The sequence below is a fragment of the Anoplolepis gracilipes genome, chromosome 5 (assembly GCF_047496725.1).
Source record: "Anoplolepis gracilipes chromosome 5, ASM4749672v1, whole genome shotgun sequence".
NCBI lineage: Eukaryota > Metazoa > Arthropoda > Insecta > Hymenoptera > Formicidae > Anoplolepis > Anoplolepis gracilipes.
Genome location: NC_132974.1, coordinates 7,580,151 through 7,599,924, shown reverse-complemented (window position 1 = coordinate 7,599,924; position 19,774 = coordinate 7,580,151). Strand labels below are relative to the sequence as shown.

The 19,774-nt window shown below is 30.0% G+C and overlaps 2 protein-coding genes across 10 annotated transcripts in view; one reads left to right on the top strand and one right to left on the bottom strand.

Moving 5' to 3' along the window:
* Neo (ZP and PAN domain-containing protein neyo) overlaps positions 1-19,090 on the bottom strand; it is a 287,267-nt gene extending 268,177 nt beyond the window's left edge. For 4 of the 7 annotated variants that reach the window (XM_072892977.1, XM_072892973.1, XM_072892976.1 and 1 more), the window contains exons 1-3: positions 18,999-19,082; positions 17,705-18,232; positions 17,361-17,404 (exon numbers count right to left, since the gene is read on the bottom strand). The gene's annotated coding sequence lies outside the window, so the exon portion shown is untranslated. Of the gene's footprint in view, positions 1-2,010; positions 2,033-17,360; positions 17,405-17,704; positions 18,766-18,998 lie in introns of those variants that run through there. The other 3 variants (XM_072892974.1, XM_072892978.1, XM_072892980.1) reach the window with 3 other exon arrangements.
* The window catches only part of LOC140666134 (uncharacterized), a 59,227-nt gene that overhangs the window by 28,340 nt on the left and 11,113 nt on the right, over positions 1-19,774 (top strand). For 2 of the 3 annotated variants that reach the window (XM_072893004.1, XM_072893005.1), the window contains exon 2: positions 12,928-13,130. In XM_072893004.1, coding sequence (XP_072749105.1) covers positions 12,928-13,130 — 203 coding nt within the window. Of the gene's footprint in view, positions 1-1,528; positions 2,125-12,927; positions 13,131-19,774 lie in introns of those variants that run through there. The other variant, XM_072893003.1, reaches the window with a different exon arrangement.

Sequence of the window (19,774 nt, the reverse complement as noted above, 5' to 3'; positions counted from 1 at the left end):
TTTGATGATATTAATAGAGTATTGATTTCAAGTGTTGATAAGAATCTGTATACACAATTCTCATGTGAATACGTGGAGAAATTGCTTCACGGATTGCCAGACCTCCCATGCAAGAGCAAATTAAGCGCGCACTGTGAACATGTCCTCTTCACAGTGACGATTGGCATAGTACAGCATTAGGGTTTCAAACAAGTTTACGGTTTAAGGTCACAGTGGAAGTGTGGTTCAACAATCATGAAGGTGGGAAGAGTCGGGGGAAACATGAGAATATGAGTTCATTGTTGGCCACGTAGACTATATGTGTGTGCGTGCGTAGAGACGTATAAAGGGATTGCACCTTATCCCTTCCAACACCATTGTTAGTATAATGTGCGCCTATTATTGTATTCGCTTCCTCATAACATCGTGTGTACAGGAACAAAGGATACGTATCGTTCTTTTTATTACATTCCTTTTGCCTAGTCTACGCCTGGTGCGATACGAGCGATACCCACGCGAGGCTGTCCGATATGATGCCGAGTATCTCCTCTCGATGTCGTCTTCATCTCGATTTCAACGCGACCTGTTTGCTCGTTCGTTCGAATACACGTCCCGCGAGTTGGAGAGAGGTCACATTTTTCATCCCGGATCATTATTATTCAAGTTACTTGGCGTGCAACGTAATCAAACTTTGCCTGTAATCTGGATTCGGTATCACGCTACGCTAGCATAACTCTAACAAGCGCATTCAATCTATCGAAAATACCGAGTAACAGTAAAATAAGAGAAGCCGGCTGCAGAAGTCGCCGAGGTTTTGAGAAATTGCGATCTCGTAACGCGCATTGCGACCCGACTATTATTCATCTTGACGAGTAATTCTTATCTCAATAGCATGAAGAAGCACGACGCGCTCTTTACCGAGAAACATACCGGGCGTTGTCATTCTCTCCATAATATTCTCGTTATCCTTACAAAACTTTATAATTGGCTGCATAAAGTATGTTGTGAGAAAATGTATTGTGTTGAATAACATCTGACGTTTTATTAAATGACTCTTCCTAAACGTCATTACATTATGACAGAAGGTATAATAGATGTCACAGACTCTATAAATTCAGCATTTTTACAAAAAAATTAGTCTTTTTATAAAACACTGGCCTACAAAAATTTAAGATTTTATAAAACAGTCAAGCTTCTCTGTAAAAAAGCGCTAAATTATATAAAACGCCTGTGCCATGTTATACACCAATTACCATATAACAATTGTTGAAAGAGAGAGAGAGAGAGAGATATTCTTATGTTTATTATATTTAACGTAATTATCTAGTTCTAATTACACGTTTATTTTATATACTCAATTTCTAAGCTAGATTTTTATTAAATTTTTAATTAAATCAAAACATATTGTAATGCAATAGAAAAAATTAAGAATTTAATATTTAATATACTTGTGAAAGATTAAGATTAAAATTGTTTCGATGATAAAATTTTATCTCCTCCAAAGAGATCTGTATATCAAAACTCATAAAAAATTCTCTTCAGAGGAATAAAATAATATTATATATTTTCTGTATGCTTTATTATTTTTGCAACTTCAATTGTACACGTGGCTTATCTAGCAGACGACTTAGTCTTTTCCATTAAATCCGGAACAGTATGTCTAGATAGTAGTCTTGCCACCAGTTTCAAGATCGTGCCGCTTCAAGAAGCCGCGATATCAGTTCTATGTGACTAGAATGAAGTTTACTCAGGGTTTCCAGTAACGCCCGCGGCCAGTCGTGTTACGAGAAGCTTCCAAGACGGTTCGCGATACATCGGATGCCCTAGCGGTATATATCGACGAATTCACCACGCTCGGAGGGTTCGAAATCGACAAATTTCGCCCGCGCCTGCCACCCCGCTTTACCATCACCGTCGCTCTGAGATTCACTTCCTCCATGAGAGAGAGAAGCTCGAGCAGTACCTTTCGAAGAGCGAGTAAATCACAGCCGTACACAAACATGCCGCACATACTTCCAAAGTTAAGCTTACCGAAGGGGGTTTCGACCAAGCCAGGGCGGAGGATGATGCCGACGGGTGGAAGCGTCGATGCGCGAACGAGAAGACAACGTGAAATTGGAAAATCCATTGTAACACGCCTCCCAAGTTCGTTCGTACACATAGACACGTTCACATACCATATACATTTATCTACACATATCATACTCTATATTCCAAGTCACACATACGGGTGAATTCATCACATAAATATATACATAATTTGTAATATGTGCATAATTCTATTTTCCACTGCTTTTGCCTACATAAATATATATTTCAAATTTTTGTGCTAGAAATGATTCTATTGAGGATAAAATTGAGGCAATCGTAATAATTTATAATTTATAATAATCTCTGAATTTTTATATTCAGTTTTATTGTTCTTAAACCGTTTATCAAATTTTGTGGTTCGAAGAAGAATTTCTTATAGTCGGAAGTAAATATACCTTGTATTTCGTATTCTAATTATTGTGTTTAATTTAGTTATTGATATGTCCGAAGATCACTTAGGGGAAGGTCATTCGTCTTCATCGCGCGTATTATTTCAAGACAATATTTCGACGGCCAAGTATATCAAGATGATGGAAAGTTTCAAACCAAACCCATTAAGAAGTTAACGAATCTTGATGGGAAATGTTTATATCTATATTCAGTTCACTGCTTTCCTTCCCGTTATGTAAATTACTTTCAACTGATTTTTCGATAAAGTCAAGGAGATGGTTACTGTACATTAGTTTTTAACTTTTAGCATCGAAAAAATTGATTTGTTTCAACCAATTCTCGACTAACGAATATTTATATTAAAAAGTTATTTTTGTATATAAAAAAGAAATCTGTATCTGATTTGAAATTTTCTATAAGATATATATATATATATATATACATATACATATATACTAGAAAAAAAATGTATATACATACTTATGTGAAAAAAGAAAAATATACATATAACGTGAAACTATACTCGTGACTTTTCATGTGTAAACGTAAATAAATGCCTCGACGACTTTTACACCTTTTCTCCAGTCGAAAAGTTTTAGCGAAGAAGAGAAGGACCGACGCGACGATGGTTTTCGAAAGATATCGCTCCGGTTTTCCTATTTATTTCCTCGGGACAAATTCAACGGCGCGCGGAGCGAGATATGCGACGGGTGGCCGTACGCAAAGCAACGCATATCCGCTTTTCCGCACCGCCGATTTATTCGTGCGGCTCAGCGGCAAAGCCACTTCGATCCACCCGACGGTAAAGACCTTGCTCGCCCATTCTCGTATTTGTAGGCGTCCCCACGTCGTTCTGTACTCCGCGGACTTCCTATTCCCGTACGACAACACGTTACATAACCGAAAGCGAGCGAATATGGAAAATTCATATTTGCATGTACGTGCCACAGTGAGAAAGAGAGGCTATTTGCTTGCGATTTATATATGCAGGATATATTTTCATATAACCCTCGAAATCTTGACAATACTTCCCCCAAAGTTTTCGCGAAGCATAATTGTATGTTGTATGAAAGAAGCTAAGAAGATAAACCGTTTATGAGACGTTTCGCATGAATCGGTTCTTAAAATATTTCCAAATTGAGGAAAATTATAAACTATATTATTTGTGTTATAATAAATAAACATTATTATAAAATTATTAAATAGTTAAAAATATATAATAATTTATAATAATTAAAATATATAAAAATATATAATAATTAAAAATAAATAAATATTAAATTTAATAATTCTCTGCTTTATGTGTGTGATGATTACAACTGTCAATTTTTCAAATATTTTGTATAGTATTAAATATTAAACTAAACATTTAAGAATATTTTATAATAAAAAAAAAAACGTGAAATAGCTTAAAATATGTATGTCTTATTTGCGAATTTATTTTCTTTACAATATACGCACACAGGCAATATATAAATATCGATAGAAAAAAAAACAAAGAGTTTATTCCTAATTAAAAGAATAAAGAATATTATGCAGTACCGTGAGAGATTGCACCTTGTGCGTGAAAATAAGAGCAGATTCACTCGTGCAATGAAAGATGGAGATAGATAGTTTGCTCATTATTGCCTGGAATTACTGGAACTCATTTTCCTCCAGGAAGACAATGGTGTGATACGAAAACGCACCATAAGAGGTTCCGATCTACAATGTAACAGTAAGCGATTAAATTACAAATTCCAAGTAATCACTTTTATCATTAGAAGCATCCACATGGCAGGAAGTTGATTGCTGCCGGCAATGCACAAGGCAAATTTCAATTGTACATTGAATAACGTAACAGAATCGTGGCGCCACGGAAGTAAAAAATATAATACAAAAAAGCAATTGTCAAATTATACGTTCTCACAATCAATCAAATCACTCAAAAAGAACGTTTTCTTTAAAAATACGCTTTTATAGAATAAATATATGCTTTGAATTTTTATATTTGAATTTCAGCGCGTTTGAAGACTCAAAGCGCAAATCGAACTGACTCGCAGCTTTATAAAATATTCAATGGCTACACAGAATACCTCGAGATCGCTACGCGATCAATCAAGATGTTGCAAAAGATTTTAATTTATGATTTCTATTTAAATATTTCACTGACCGTAACCAAATAATAAACGCGTTTGTAGTCTATTACATTAGCTTTAACTCATAAATAACACATATTACATTAATAACAGCAAAATAAAAAATAAACACAGTGTTGTATTACTGATTGTAAAGTATAAATATTTTTGCACTACTTGTATACTGCAAATCAATCATATGTAATCTAGTATATTAATTCACATGTTTTAACACAAAATGAAACGTTCTTGATTCAGTTTTGCATTTTCAATTTATCTGCAGTGATCCAATTTTAACGTTTGCTCACCATTGTTCAGGAAAAACCGTTTTATTAAGCATTGATACATTAGATTGGCAAATTAATTTTTACCAGATATATCAATTTTTCTTAACATTTATACTATTAATATTGTATTTAATACCGTTTCTGAATAACAAATAATTCCATTTATATATTCAGTTATAGTAATTATAAGCTAATTATCTTATTATTCAAGAGCTTATATAAGTGTTTAAGTAAAATGAATAAAATTTATTCACAAGAAGGTAAATTCTGTAGTAATATTTTTTTAATAATATTATATGCATTTATCTTATTCTTAAAATAATTGACTATATCATCTAAATAACTTAATTTCTTCTAAAAGTAATATACTGTAAAAAAGAATATTTAGATAAGCAAGTTAGAGAAAAAACAAAAAAAAATTCTTGCATACCTGTAAGTGGCAGCATATTGTAAAACAACTTTTTTTTTTCATTCGAACGAAAAAAATAGTATATAATTTTACCTGCGGTATATGTCAAAATAAATTAGATTTTTCCGTATATTATAATTCGCATCTAATATATATTTCTATATATAATTATTTTGTTTCTAGCTGTTTATAAATAAAAAATACACAACTAATTTAAATATACATATATTTTGTTATATATGTTTTATTATAAACTTTATTTTTCTCTTTATAACAGTTAATTAAATTTAGAGAAGAATATTTAAAAAAAAGACAATTTTAAAGAGCGTGTATGTATTCTCAAAGTATAAAAAGTTATATCAAGATTGACTAAAGTATTAAATTACATTTACTTTTTTCGATCAAGTTAGAATCAATATTTTTGTTAATAGACATGTAACAGATTAATCTTATTTGATACAATTTATAAGCGATTAAAATATATGATGTTTTATAAATTTATTTTTTCAGAAATATCATTATTTTCTGTAATATACAAATACACACACACACACACACACACACATATATATATATATTTTTTTTTTTTATTTTTACACATATATGTATATATTTACATATATATGTATATATGTATATATATGATTTTCTCCCAAAATATTACCACGATTTAATTTAATTAATTGCTTAGTCATTTTTAAGATAACAGGAAAAAATTCAATAAAATAATTCTTGCAATATAACAATTTAGTTAATGTGTTAGATATTGCACAATTTTTATTAATATTAAAATTATATATAATGAGGAACGCATTTGGCGTTAGAGCACAATTATGGATTATATAAATTAACTTATGACATGATTAACTTCTATAATAAAATTTCTTATCTACTTTGTGAAAATTAAACATTATTAAAAATTATCAATATACAATGAGTTTACAATTAGTCGGACGTTTCGATCAGCTTTTTCTGATCCTCTTTAGCGCAAGAAAGTCAACGAATAAAATAAGCCATGTTAGTATATTAATATGTGTTACAATGTGTATTATCGCATAGTATTGTATAAAATAATATGTTATCGACTTGCGTGTGATGATTTGTTTATATATACTTTATTGACAATGGAAACAAATCATCACACGATCCAACTATATGCAAGTAGATAACATATTATTTTATACAACACTATGCGATAATACACATTGTAACACATATTAATATACTAACATGGCTTATTTTATTCGTTGACTTTCTTGCGCTGAAGAGGATCAGAAAAAGCTGATCGAAACGTCCGACTAATTGTAAACTCATTGTATATTGATAATTTTTAATAATGTTTAATTTTCACAAAGTAGATAAAAAAATTTATTATAGAAGTTAATCATGCCATAAGTTAATTTATATAATTCCATAATTGTGCTCTAACGCCAAATGCGTTCCTCATTATTTATAATTTATAGAGCCTTTTCAATATTATTAATTAAAATTATATAATTTAATTACACATTAAATTACATAATTTTATTACACAATTTTATTCATTACACAATTTTTTCTCTCCTATGGATTCTCCGATTTGACTTTTACTCTATTTTTTTCAAAAAAGAAATATTTGGATAAAATTTCATGCTTTTATATTTTTAATATTGAAGCTAAAAGTTTCAGATATTTAATTTGCACATAAATCTTGTTCTATTTATTAAAGAAAATTTATTTAATATATGATTAATATAGGAAAATATAAGTTTAAAGTAATTTTCTAAAATCATGATAAAGTATTATACGAAAAACATAACATTAAAACTGAAAATAAAAAATTCATCAGAAATGATGTAACCATCTGCGGTCAATCGAAGAGATCAAAACGATCGAAGATCCTTTGGGTACAAGACAATGTTCATACATCGTACGAGGAATATTGGAGACCATGCATTGTTAGTTATAAAGTTTTTACGCTCGCGCGAGTATCGTAAAATCATATAAAAGTTGAAGTATTTCGATAGTTCTCATATCACTTTTCGCTTCTTGACTTGTTTCTTTCCGGTTATGATCGATCGCTGTTAAACTTTAAAAAGTTCAAAGACAAGTTCTTGTAATATTATTATAAATAAATCGAATCAGTGATTTCCATTGGAAATTAAAATCGTGCTGGCGCGATGTTCTCTACAATTGATACTTATATCGATTGAAACGCTACTATTGTGGTGGTATTAAAAAGATTGCCCCGTATCGCCCATTGATCGGTAACGGATTGAGTATAACAGAATCGTGATGAGCCAGCGATTCATGCAGCCTCGAAGATGAATGTGTAACGCTTTACATAATGAAATTTTACATTTCTTTAAAAGCAAGTGTTGTTAAAAAAAAAAAAGAGCGTTTGGATGAACATATGTGTAATGCCTTGAGGTATAATTATAATTTTTTATACATCCTTATTATATAATCTAGTATAATTGAGACTAACCTGTTATAAATCTTGTAGATTGACATCTCGATACGAGAACGATAAAATATCTGCATTAAATATTAAGAGATTCATTAGTAAGATTCTAGATTCATTGTGTAGACTACGTGAGTAATGAAAGAAATTTTTTGCTGAGAGATTGAGCTCATATAAATTCTAGAATACGACGCTAGTTTGTTAAATAAGTTCTAAAAAAGTAGAAAGAGGTGTCCATGCAGCTTTCATTCATCTGATACGCGAGTCGATCGGCGAAAGCTCGCCAAGTAAAAGGTTTTTGCAACGCGTATTTTCAATATCTCTTTTTCTTTCTTTGCTTTCATAAAACAATAAAAGCTTCTATAGCTGACGTTCTCTCGCGAGGATGAGTTTTTCATTTAGTTGAGTTCGAAGGAAGAAAAAGATCTCATTTCAAAGCATGAGCTCTTTACGCCTTTGGCTTTTCCGGCCTCATATCTGTAAGATGTCTGGTTATGGATATGCATAATGCGCAAAAGAATTTTTGAATACTCACACATCAGTGAATATAAATAATTATGCCGCAATTAAAAGTTTAAAATTATCTCACAAATTCACACAAGTCCTATATATATGTATATATGTATACTTTGTGAAATAAACGCGGTCGCGCAAATATAATTGAGTTTTTATTTTTAATGATAACTTACGAGTAATAACGTCTAACTGCTTATTATAATTTATAGACTAATACATATTTTTGTGTTAATATCGTCATTATCATATTATTACATTAATATTTACGCATATATCTTAATTATCAGAATACATATGTAAAAAATTTCGTACTATTGAATATATAAAAGTGGTTTGATATTTTAGATATAATATTTATTAAACTGCTTTATTAAATGAAATGTACGCACATTGATTTTAAAATTAATTGTTTCAATAATAGTTGTGGAATATTCGTAATCCAATATATATAAGCACTAATTATATATGATTTTTTCTAACATCGCAAAAACCCGAAAACTAACGCCATTGATTCCGGAATCAGCTGCTCGAAACAATTTTACGTAGATTTATGAGTCAAATACTGTCTGGCACAAACACTATGCAATATGCGATAAATATACATTTCGCTCTGACCTATTGAGTTATTGTACCCCTTATTAGCTGATTAATGTGTTCAATCTGTTGCTTGCTTCATGTTCGATTATGAAACATTCGATGCATGCGGTTAGCCGCACTTTGCTGTTTGTATTTCTGCTTGTATTACCGCGATAATTGATAAATTCGTAAAAGAAGATTAAAAATAAAAGTTACAAAATAACAATTACAAAGTATGCTTTCGAATCCGCTTTGAATATTCACCCGTGAGCTTTATTATTCCCACGATAATTTAAGACTAGTCTGATATATTCGTAGAGCGAGTTTATGCCATGCCATTGTCTCAGCGCTACCGTAATTTATGGGAAGATTTCGTCTTCCAAAAACGGAAGGCCCGCAGCACGGTAAGCCGCGATGCGAATAACAATCGCGCTCTTCTAGCGAAAAGCGGTAATTAAGGATTAGCGAGGTGATTAGTGAACGTCTGGTATTTAAATCTCGATGCAGCGATCTGCGAGCGCGCCGTTGCATCCACGCGCATTGAGACCAAACAACTGATTATACATAGCCCAACGTGAAACTTTGCGGAGCAGACGTTCCAATTACCGCTTCTAATTACGCATCGCTCTTCTAATACGTCGGCCAAGTTCAAAACTGTGTGGTGATTAGTGATAAAGAGGCGTGCGTCTCTGTAAGTGAAAAACTTTCGCTTTGCTGAGACGAAGATGTTCTGTCAGAAGGAATGGGAACACGCCTACTAATGATGCCAATTATATTACGGTTATTAAAAGCAATTGCACACGAGACGGAGCGACATAGAAAATTGCTTTCGCTATTTTTCGCTACCGATAATTACGATATTAAATTTTTTTCCATATGTCACATCAATCTCATGCTTATTGGAGCAATCAATATATGTGCACTTACGACCGTTATGTTTGACATCAAGGAAGTTGTTCAAATACTGCTATTAAAATGTATTTTACGATCAAAACGCGTCACCATAATCTCTTCCCTCTCTTCTGCCTCTCATCACCAATTTCCCGATTAATTACTTTTCATATTAATTATCGTTTAATTACTTTATCAGCACAATGAGTACCAGCAGATCAAGTCATAAATAATTAATTAGAAGAGGATTCACCAAAAAACTGTTAATTAATGATTAAACTTTCGCGTTAGTCCGCTATTGCGAGTCCATGGCACGCTCGCTGGTAGCTGATCTCACAAACTTGCCGTGTGAAATATATAATCTCCTCGGGTTAGATTTTTCTTCGTTTAAGCCCGAACAATAACGGAGATCTTTCGCAACGTCGCCGATAAGAGTTAGAAATTTACTATAACGACGTAACACGCTTTTGCAAGCACTACCGTGTACAACGATTTTCGGTTATAGCGCTGACATCTTTCAAACATGTTTGATATTTTATACCACTAAATGCTTGCAACATCTACCCTGTATGCAAATTAATTAAGACATAACGGAATAGTACAATAAATCATATATTATATACAATATACTCTTGAATTATTCTAGAATTATTTTTTTAAGCTATGAATAAATCATTTGTTAGTATTGTAAAACTTGATTTTAGAGTCAAGTAAAGATTTTAATCTTTCAATTAAAGATTTTGTGTTAATCTTTGATACGCGGACTTTGTTATTATAACAACTTATTTAAGACGCAGTGATCTTTCAAACATTCGATGAATAATGCATGACAGGAGAGCACGTAAAGTGCACTGAAATAGTAATAAGTTCCAAACTCGATCTAAGCAAGTAACCAATGAATGCTTGAAAGTCAACGGCCGTGATGTTATTTTTCGCGATCTTTTACCGGCTTTTTCTGGCAAAATGCCCTTTCGCCAGTTTGCCAGTTGTAATCCTCGGAGTGAACAACGTTGACGGTGGCGGGATTACGTGGAAAGTTTAAGTACTTGTTCGTTTAAGTTATTATAAGATAAGCATCGCGCATAACTTTTTTTTTGTTAGAAATAAGATAGAAATAGCCTTTTATGCATCCAAGAGACTTCTAAAATATGCATATAATTGATTTCGTATAATTGTTCACAACTGTTAGAATTTTATTTATTGTAATTCGGAATTTTTAAGAAAAAATGCAACTTCTTAATATAATTAAATATTATATATGATGAATATAATCTTTTAATATATTTCAAGCGTATAATTCACAGGATAATCAATTACATGGATGAGCCATAAATCTATTATAACTGTGATAACCGTTATCTCATTATATCATTATGCAAAATGAAATTGTTAATTAATTAACAATAAGTTTCTCATTTTCTCAGAAAATAATTTTCAGTATGAAAACGGTACACAATACAAAAAAGAAAACATTCATTCGTTTCAGACATATTTTAATAATAGATTATCACATTATCATTAAATAATTGAACCTATATAAAAATCAGAGATAAAGAGGATTAAAGTTCCTCTGCAATATTTATTCTGAATACAGAATACCTATGCACATATACATTAGTTTTTTGATTAATTAATGAAAAAAAATCGGAGATAAAGATATTTTAGTAATAGATTATTACATTATCATTAAGTAATTGAACCTATATAAAAATCAGAGATAAAGAGGATTAAAATTCCTCTGCAATATTTATTCTGAATACAGAACACATATACATTGGTTTCTTCCATTAATTAATAAAAAAAGTAACTATATCGCTGAGATATGATAGAATATTGTTGTTTGATTGACTTTTCTTCTCTAAATTATCGGTTTTTTTTTCAAGAGATACACAACAAAGAGGCCGCATTCGATGATGAATGCACTGACTTCAATTGGAATTTTAAAGAATTAAATATTCAATGTTGATGTAGAGTATATATAATAGTCATATAAAAAATTATGGTTGACTTACAAAAATTTGATAAATATTTTAATGCCTCTAAACAAGATATCTAAGTGTAAAGTAATTAATTTTAATGCTAGATTTTTTGAATAATTTACTTTAGACTTTTCTTAATAAATATATTAAAATATTAGCATTGTTTTTTAAATTTTATAGCTGAATGTAAATAGTTTTTTGCAAAAATAAAGATTCAAAAGAAAAAGAGAGATAAAAAGGAGAGAGAAAAAAAGGAAAGGAGAGAAAGAGAGAGAGCGCGCGCGCGAGAGAGAGAGAGAGAGAACATAAATAAATAACAAAAATTATTGTTTTATTATTTTATATTAATTTTACCGAATTGTTTACTTAAAATGTATTAAAAATATTAATTTTTTTATTTATAAAATATTTAAGCCATGAATATATATATATATATATATATATATATATATATATATATATATATATATTTATATATTCATGAAATATTCATAGAAATTTTATGAAACTATATTTCCAAGCATATATATACATGAGCAGAACAAATTTTATTAACAGATATTTTGACGAACTTGCATTTCTTGATAGCTTAATTTGTAATAAATATCTTTGTGTATGTTTATATATATATATATATATATGCAAACATACACAAAGATATTTAATATTACAAATTAAGCTATCAAGAAATGCAAGTTCGTCAAAATATCTGTTAATAAAATTTGTTCTGCTCATGCTCATGTGTGTATATATATATATATATATATATATATATATATATATATATATATATATATATATATATATATATATATACACCATGTATGTATATATTATATATGCTTGGAAATATGCTTTCATAAAATTTCTGAAATCTTCATATGAAATTCGTATAGTTTAAAATGTATATATCAAACAAAATATTTGATGCTTTTTTTACTTTTTTATATAGTACAACAATTTCTTTGCGTACAATTATATTAATGTCATATTAAACATTAATAAAATAGTTGCAAAACTTATATTATAATATATTATTATTATTATTATTATTATGTATATATATATATATATATATATATATATATATGTGTATATATAATAGAATTTTTAACTATATAATAAGGAGAAAATTATTTAAAAAATTGTTATTTTAAAATAGTTACTAAATTATATCGGGGCGATTTCTCATATTTAAATAATTAATTGAACCAGTCGCAATCTATTTCCAATTGCAATCTGTTTCTAGGCATTCGTGGATTACGCAATATATCGATCGACATTCCATTGGCAGTGGCAGCTGGTACAACAGTCAACATGTCCTGCAGATACGATCTACAATCGGACACCCTTTACACTGTCAAATGGTACAAGGGCTTAGAATTTTTTCGATATGTTCCCAAGGAGATGCCACCGATTGGAGTATTTGGAGACCTCGGAGCAAAAGTCATAGTAAGTAATACACTAAATAGAAGATTTAAATCGACAGATAGAGATTTGTAGGATTTTACTGCACCATTTCATCGAGGAAATATGTTAATCTTTTTTGGATTAAATATTTATATTTGATATTTAATCAATAATATGCCAGCCAATTCAAATCTCAACAATTTTTCAAACATTTTGTGATTATGTTATAAAATTTCTATAAATTATTTTACAGGATTATAATAATTATATATGCTATAAATAAATTTTTTTAATTGATTTAAATTGATAGTTTTTATCTGCATACAATATATATCCCATTCTTTTCTTTACATGCTTTTCGATAAAGTTGATAAAAATGTAGGATTTTACATATTATTTCTATAAATTATTTATAATTAGAGTAATACTCTTAATTTCACAAGTTTGATACACGCAATCAGATTTATTTCAGCCGCAAATTTTGTATATATTATAATGTAGTAAAAGTCTTCTATTAAAAGTTGACTCCTACTTTTTAGCAACTCAAGTTTTACTCGACATGCAAATATCAAAGTCGTACAGAAGACGATCCAAAACTCATTTCACCAAATTTCATCAAATCAAATTTAAGTTTAGTCCGCTTTTAACATTTGTCAACAATTTACTTTTCCTTATGTATATTTTTTCGTAAACTGTTTCAATATTTTATTTCTATTTATTTGATATTTTTATTATTTAGTTATATTTTTTACTGTTATATTTTTACTTTTAAAATTAATATTTATTATTATAATAATTTCTTGAACAAGATAAAATAAAAAATATTTTTATTTTTAATTATTTAATTATTTAAATATTGATATCTGTCTCCACATTTTTGTTAGAAAAATTGATCCCAAATTAATAAAAAAAAGCCTAACTTTTATGTTCTATCAGAGACATTTTATATGTAACATATAATTTATAATTTTTTTCTTATCATTGCATCACGTTTTTAACTTAATGTTAAAAATGTTGTTTCAGCAGTTTTAAACGGTAAAACAACAATTTCTCTTTTGCCTTCAATATCGGTGAAACGAAGTGGCATTCACGTCATAACATGCGCAAAACGCATGGCAGATTGCATTCTGTATATGCAGACGAATATTTGCAGCGCATATCTGGCATGCATGAAAAGGGAATAGTCATTGCTTGGCGGAAATTTGAAAGTCTGTAAAAATATATAAACCTATAATTAAAAAAAGAATATATGTTGTATATACACATGTATATGTTCAATCATTGAAATTTCATTTCTCGTTATATGTTTTCTGCTCAACGAGCAAGAAAACACAAATAACTAATTTTGTAATTTAATGAAATATTATAAATTTCTACAACTAATCTATAATTAATTTTTTAAACATTAAATTGTGCTTAAAAATCTTTTGAAATATAGCAAATGATCTTTTTATATATGTAATATAATAAGTTTTATATAATGAAATAAATACGAATAAGTGTTCAGTATATAAGATATTTTGGCGAATCGCAATGCCATTCATTTTCCTTTTCTAACATACTTTAATATTTCGCTATTCAATATTTGAAATCCGTTAGCGCAACGATTTATTCCGGAAGAAAACGTACTTTACCCTTTTTCCGTACACCTTTCCTATCGCAACAAGCAAATATAAAATACATTTATTTCGTATATATATATATATATAATATAGGTGCTACGAGCAAATATACTTCCGAAACTCACATTTTATGTTCGAAACAGAAAAATTGTATTTTTAAAACATTTATATTTTGTTCCGGCTTGTATCATTGTAATTTGTGATAGAAATTAATTCGACAAAATAGGTATAGTAAATATATTACAGAACGTTATTACATCAAAGAAACATGCTGTGTAGCATCTGTTAAATTAAATTATTATATACTCGCGCTATAATTCGTGCAATGTCAGTGGTTGAAATTATGACTGATGTTCATTTTGTGCTTAATAATAAATACATGGGACATATTTACGTAAAATATATTTTTGTGATATAACCACGCGTGTGTTATGTTACAAATAAAAAAAACATAATTTTAATATTTAACAAAAAGGAGAATTAAATTAAATTATGGCGTACAGATTCCGTTATGATAATATTTTTAATCTCAAGTTTATCGCGATTACAGCGAGATTTGCTGTTATCATTTCTTTCATTAACTAGTAGTTTAATCGCTGAAATTGAAACTGTCACTTTCTTACGTTTTAACTTGTTGTTTACTTTTAAAGAAACAAGAATTATGTAGTATATACGAATGGAAACAATACATTCACATTTTGCTTTGCAATCTAGCAGATATAAAATGTCAATCAACCATTATCATTGCGTTCTGGGCGTAACAATATCGTGTACACGGATGCATACAAAGCTCGCGTAATAAATCAAACATGATAAATTTCAATATTATTTTGAAAACGGGTCGGTTACGTGCTCTGGTTTCTAAATGTTCCCTTTACCTTGCTTTTATTAATGCAAAAGATATTACTTCCGCTAACCAACACTGTTTGCTACTACAAAGCTTAGTAATCTGCTTTTCATTACCGTGCATTTGTATGTATAAAAAAGTTACATAAAAGTTCGCCTTAATAATTCTAAATGAAATTCAATAATTTATATTATAACAATAAGATTATTTTATATATATAAATCTTGCATGAGAACTTTATGGTATTGTTAACATTTTATGAAAGAAATCTTTTTTTCTCCATAAGAACATCTCCATCTTAATGCAACATTTCAAAGACAACTTTAAATTTATCACGACATCGACATCTCGTCCATGGTCGATTACACCATTATCTCGATGGAAAAGGAAACGAGAACAAAAGAATTCAATCCGCACATTATGCGATATTTCGAATGACACACATACTCACATATACGCATGTTACGAGGGAAAAAAAAATAATCGTGACAAAATTAATGTTTCCAGAGCGAATTAAAAAAGCTGTTAAAAGAGAATTCTATCCAAGCTAAACTAAAGCACAGTTAACAGCTTCATTCAATCCGAATTAAAGCAAAAGTAAAGCATTTACACAATCTCAAAATATTTCAGCTTTAAATTCAGCTTAATATCGTTTAATTTTTTTAACACAAAGAACAGCCAAACATGTTTACGCAGATTTTAGTAATTTTTTAAATTTATAAAAATATATATATATAATTAATCTTTCCTAACTTATTATAAAATATCTTTTTTAATTTGTTTAATTACATCAGCATTTTAATTTAAAGAAAATTTTTAATTATATTTTAAACATTTTTAATGTATAATTAAATGATGCAATCGATTATGGAGATTTTTCTATCTTTTAACGTGACATTTGAAATTAACAGTGTAGTGTGTGCGCAGAAAACATTGAGCAAGTAGAGATCTATTACGTCAATCTATTACGTAATAATCGGACAACAAGACATACATGCATGTAGCCGTCGGGAATAAAAGTGACGGTCGAAAAATCAGTGTTTTTTGGTCCAATTGAAAAAGAGAAGAAAAAAAACAACTAAATCTTTTATGCGGTCACGCAGTTTCCGCAATAGCCGAGTTCGATCAATGAAACGTTTTCGTGCACGCAATTAGGTTTCCCAATTAGATTTTACCGGCGGAAAGTATGGACAACACTTCGGCCAATAAATCGCAACGCACTCCCCCACGGGGAGAGAAATATAGTGCGAGAGTTGTGGTTATGCGACCGCGGATGCGAAGGGATTGCGAATATAAAGCGGAAAGGAAGCGCGGCAGAACAGTACATAGAAATAGGCATAGAGAATATCGTTTCGTATTTCGCGAGAGAGTAACAATATTAATTTTGCCGAGCAAGTTCGATAAATTTATGCGTATCAAGCCGAGCATTGTTGAATCGCTATATTATGTAATCCGGGCGTGGAGTAAAACGATACCGCCGTTGTTGCCTTTATACGCATGAGCGTGCCAGTTGATCTCTGATCGGGATATGTCCGGCCATTATTCTGATTTTCGAGATAAACGCGCCTGGTGAACGTGCAAAGAGATCGATTATTTCACTAGGTAATAACTATTGTATAGGTATAAGTGATTCTCGAACAAATATAATAAAATAACAATATTATAATTGATAATAATATATTATAAGACTATTATAATTAATAACAGTCTTTTGCTTCTTCATTTTTGACAGTATTATTTAAATGAAAAATCAATGTAATATATATACACCATATAAAAAATAAAAGATAATTCATCACTCACCGAAATGATGCGCAGCATCGGAGTTGTAACACCAAAACGTTGATCTGTAAAATATAAATGTATAATTCAAATTAGAATAGCATCCCCAAAATAATTAATATTTTAGAAAATAATTGTTGCGCGCAATGAATTTTTGTTTTTTAAGTATCAATATTTAATAAAATAATTATACAAGTTCTGAAAAAAAAAAAAGAAAATTTATCTCAGGACTACACTTAAGCTTTTTATAAACATTGACAAATTAAATTCTGAAATTTAATCTAAATGTCTGTGTGTTTAAGAGGGGAATACGCGATGATATTAATTTCGCGTATACAAGAAATAATAAATAAACAATAAATTACCCCACGATCGTTCCGTCATCATCCGACGCTTTTCTAGCCTCCACCTCTCTTGTTTCTCCATTGCTGCTCCTTTGTGGCACTCACGTAACAGTCTCCCGCGAAAATAAGGTTAATCACGGTGGTGCGCGCACTAATTACCAAAACACGACGATCGCGTAGCACTTTACACGGCACTCCTGACATTAACCGCATACACGCACACATCTGTGTAAACATATGCGCGCGTATATAGAACACACGTAATACGTACTTCATTACATACGGAAAAATAACGTGAAAAAAATGCGATCGCGTAAAGCTATGATTCTACTCTTACATTAGCACGATAGACGCGTTCTGTGAACCTAGAGAGAATGCAGGAAAACTTTACGCGCCATTTGCTGCGGCGATGATACACACGCGTTGCTCCTACCCTACATTTTCACATACTTCAGCTCACTTTGAGTAACCTTATCCTTTCGTGTATTTTTCGCGCTTTAAATAACAAACGCGCTCACGTTTTAGGCAATTCCTATCTCGTGTTATAATCTAAAAGAATATATAAACGTGTTAAACATCGATATAACCGCGAAATATAATGCTTGAATATATGATCACGTTTCTATCGCCTGGCGGATCTCGACAGAATAAATTTCGCCAAATACGCGTTTCAATAAATCACCGATGTACGAGAATCGAAGTTGTTATTGGAATTATAACGGATATCAAAGCAGAAAGATTTTTCTAGCATTGTATTTACTAATTAAACGCGTCGCGACGTCGCTTCACTCGAGGTCGAATCGTTCTGTATTCGCGGCGTTCCGTTAATGATCGAAAATTCTGAGATTATAGCAGTAATTTCACTTTGATACCGCGCGATACTACGCGAGTCAAGTTAATAACTGTTAATTAAAACGCGGTAAAATCAACAATACACCGATATAACATTTAGTACGTAATACGTTTTTAATATATAAATTCAACACACAGGTATTATAATAATACGTGCTTTCTTATAAATCGTTTAATCCTTGGTTTAATAATATATATGTATGTATATATATAATATTACTCCTGTCAATCTAAAAATAATGAGCAAGTTAAAAGATAAAAAGTTTAAAGCGTGATGCGATATATTTTCATGTTGTTAAAGATATAATTATTATATAAATATAATAAATGAAATAATAATTTATAATTTGTACTTTCTCTCATTTCCTGCTTTGTAAATAGTCGTCGATGTTGACAAGTTTATTAATCGAGAAGGATTAATCGTGTGGGTTAATAATCTCATTAATTATTAAAGAATAATTACCTTTGACGTTTCTCTGTACTTATCGCGATCACGTCTCAAACAGTAATGACACACAAAATGTCTTACACGACCGCCTGTCCTCCCGAGTTTCGTCGCGCGATTGACAACAAGGTTACGACGTATAAATAACAGGGGTTATTTGCAAAAACTGAGAGCTACGTGAGCGCTACATAAAAAAATACATAAATATAAAATTTAGTACTCTACGTAATACGTTTTGAATATATAAATTCAGCAAACACACATGATTAAAAATGCCTTCTCATAAATTGTTTAATCCGGCTTAATATATGTATATCATTCTTTTCAACCTAGAAATAAAAATTTTATCAAGTAATCTACGTAATACGTTTTAAATATATAAATTCAGAAAAGAGAGAAGAGAAGCAAGCATACATATATTATTAATAAATGCTCCCTTATAAATTGTTTAATCTGGCTTAATATATATCTATACATTGCTTCTCTCAATCTAGAAATAATAATATTATCAAGTTGAAAGCTAAAACGTTTAAAACGTGAAGCAATATACATATTTTCAAAAATATTGTTAAAAATACAAATATCATATAAAATACAATCAATGAAATAATAATTTATATAATTCCTACTCCCTACCATTTTGAATCCCGTTATAAATAGCTGTCAATACAAATCACTAATTGCGATTGATTAATCATGTAGGTTAATAATTGCTGATTTAAAAGAATAATTGCGTTTGACATCTTTTCATATTTAACGCGATCACGTTTGGAACAGTAATAACACACGAATGC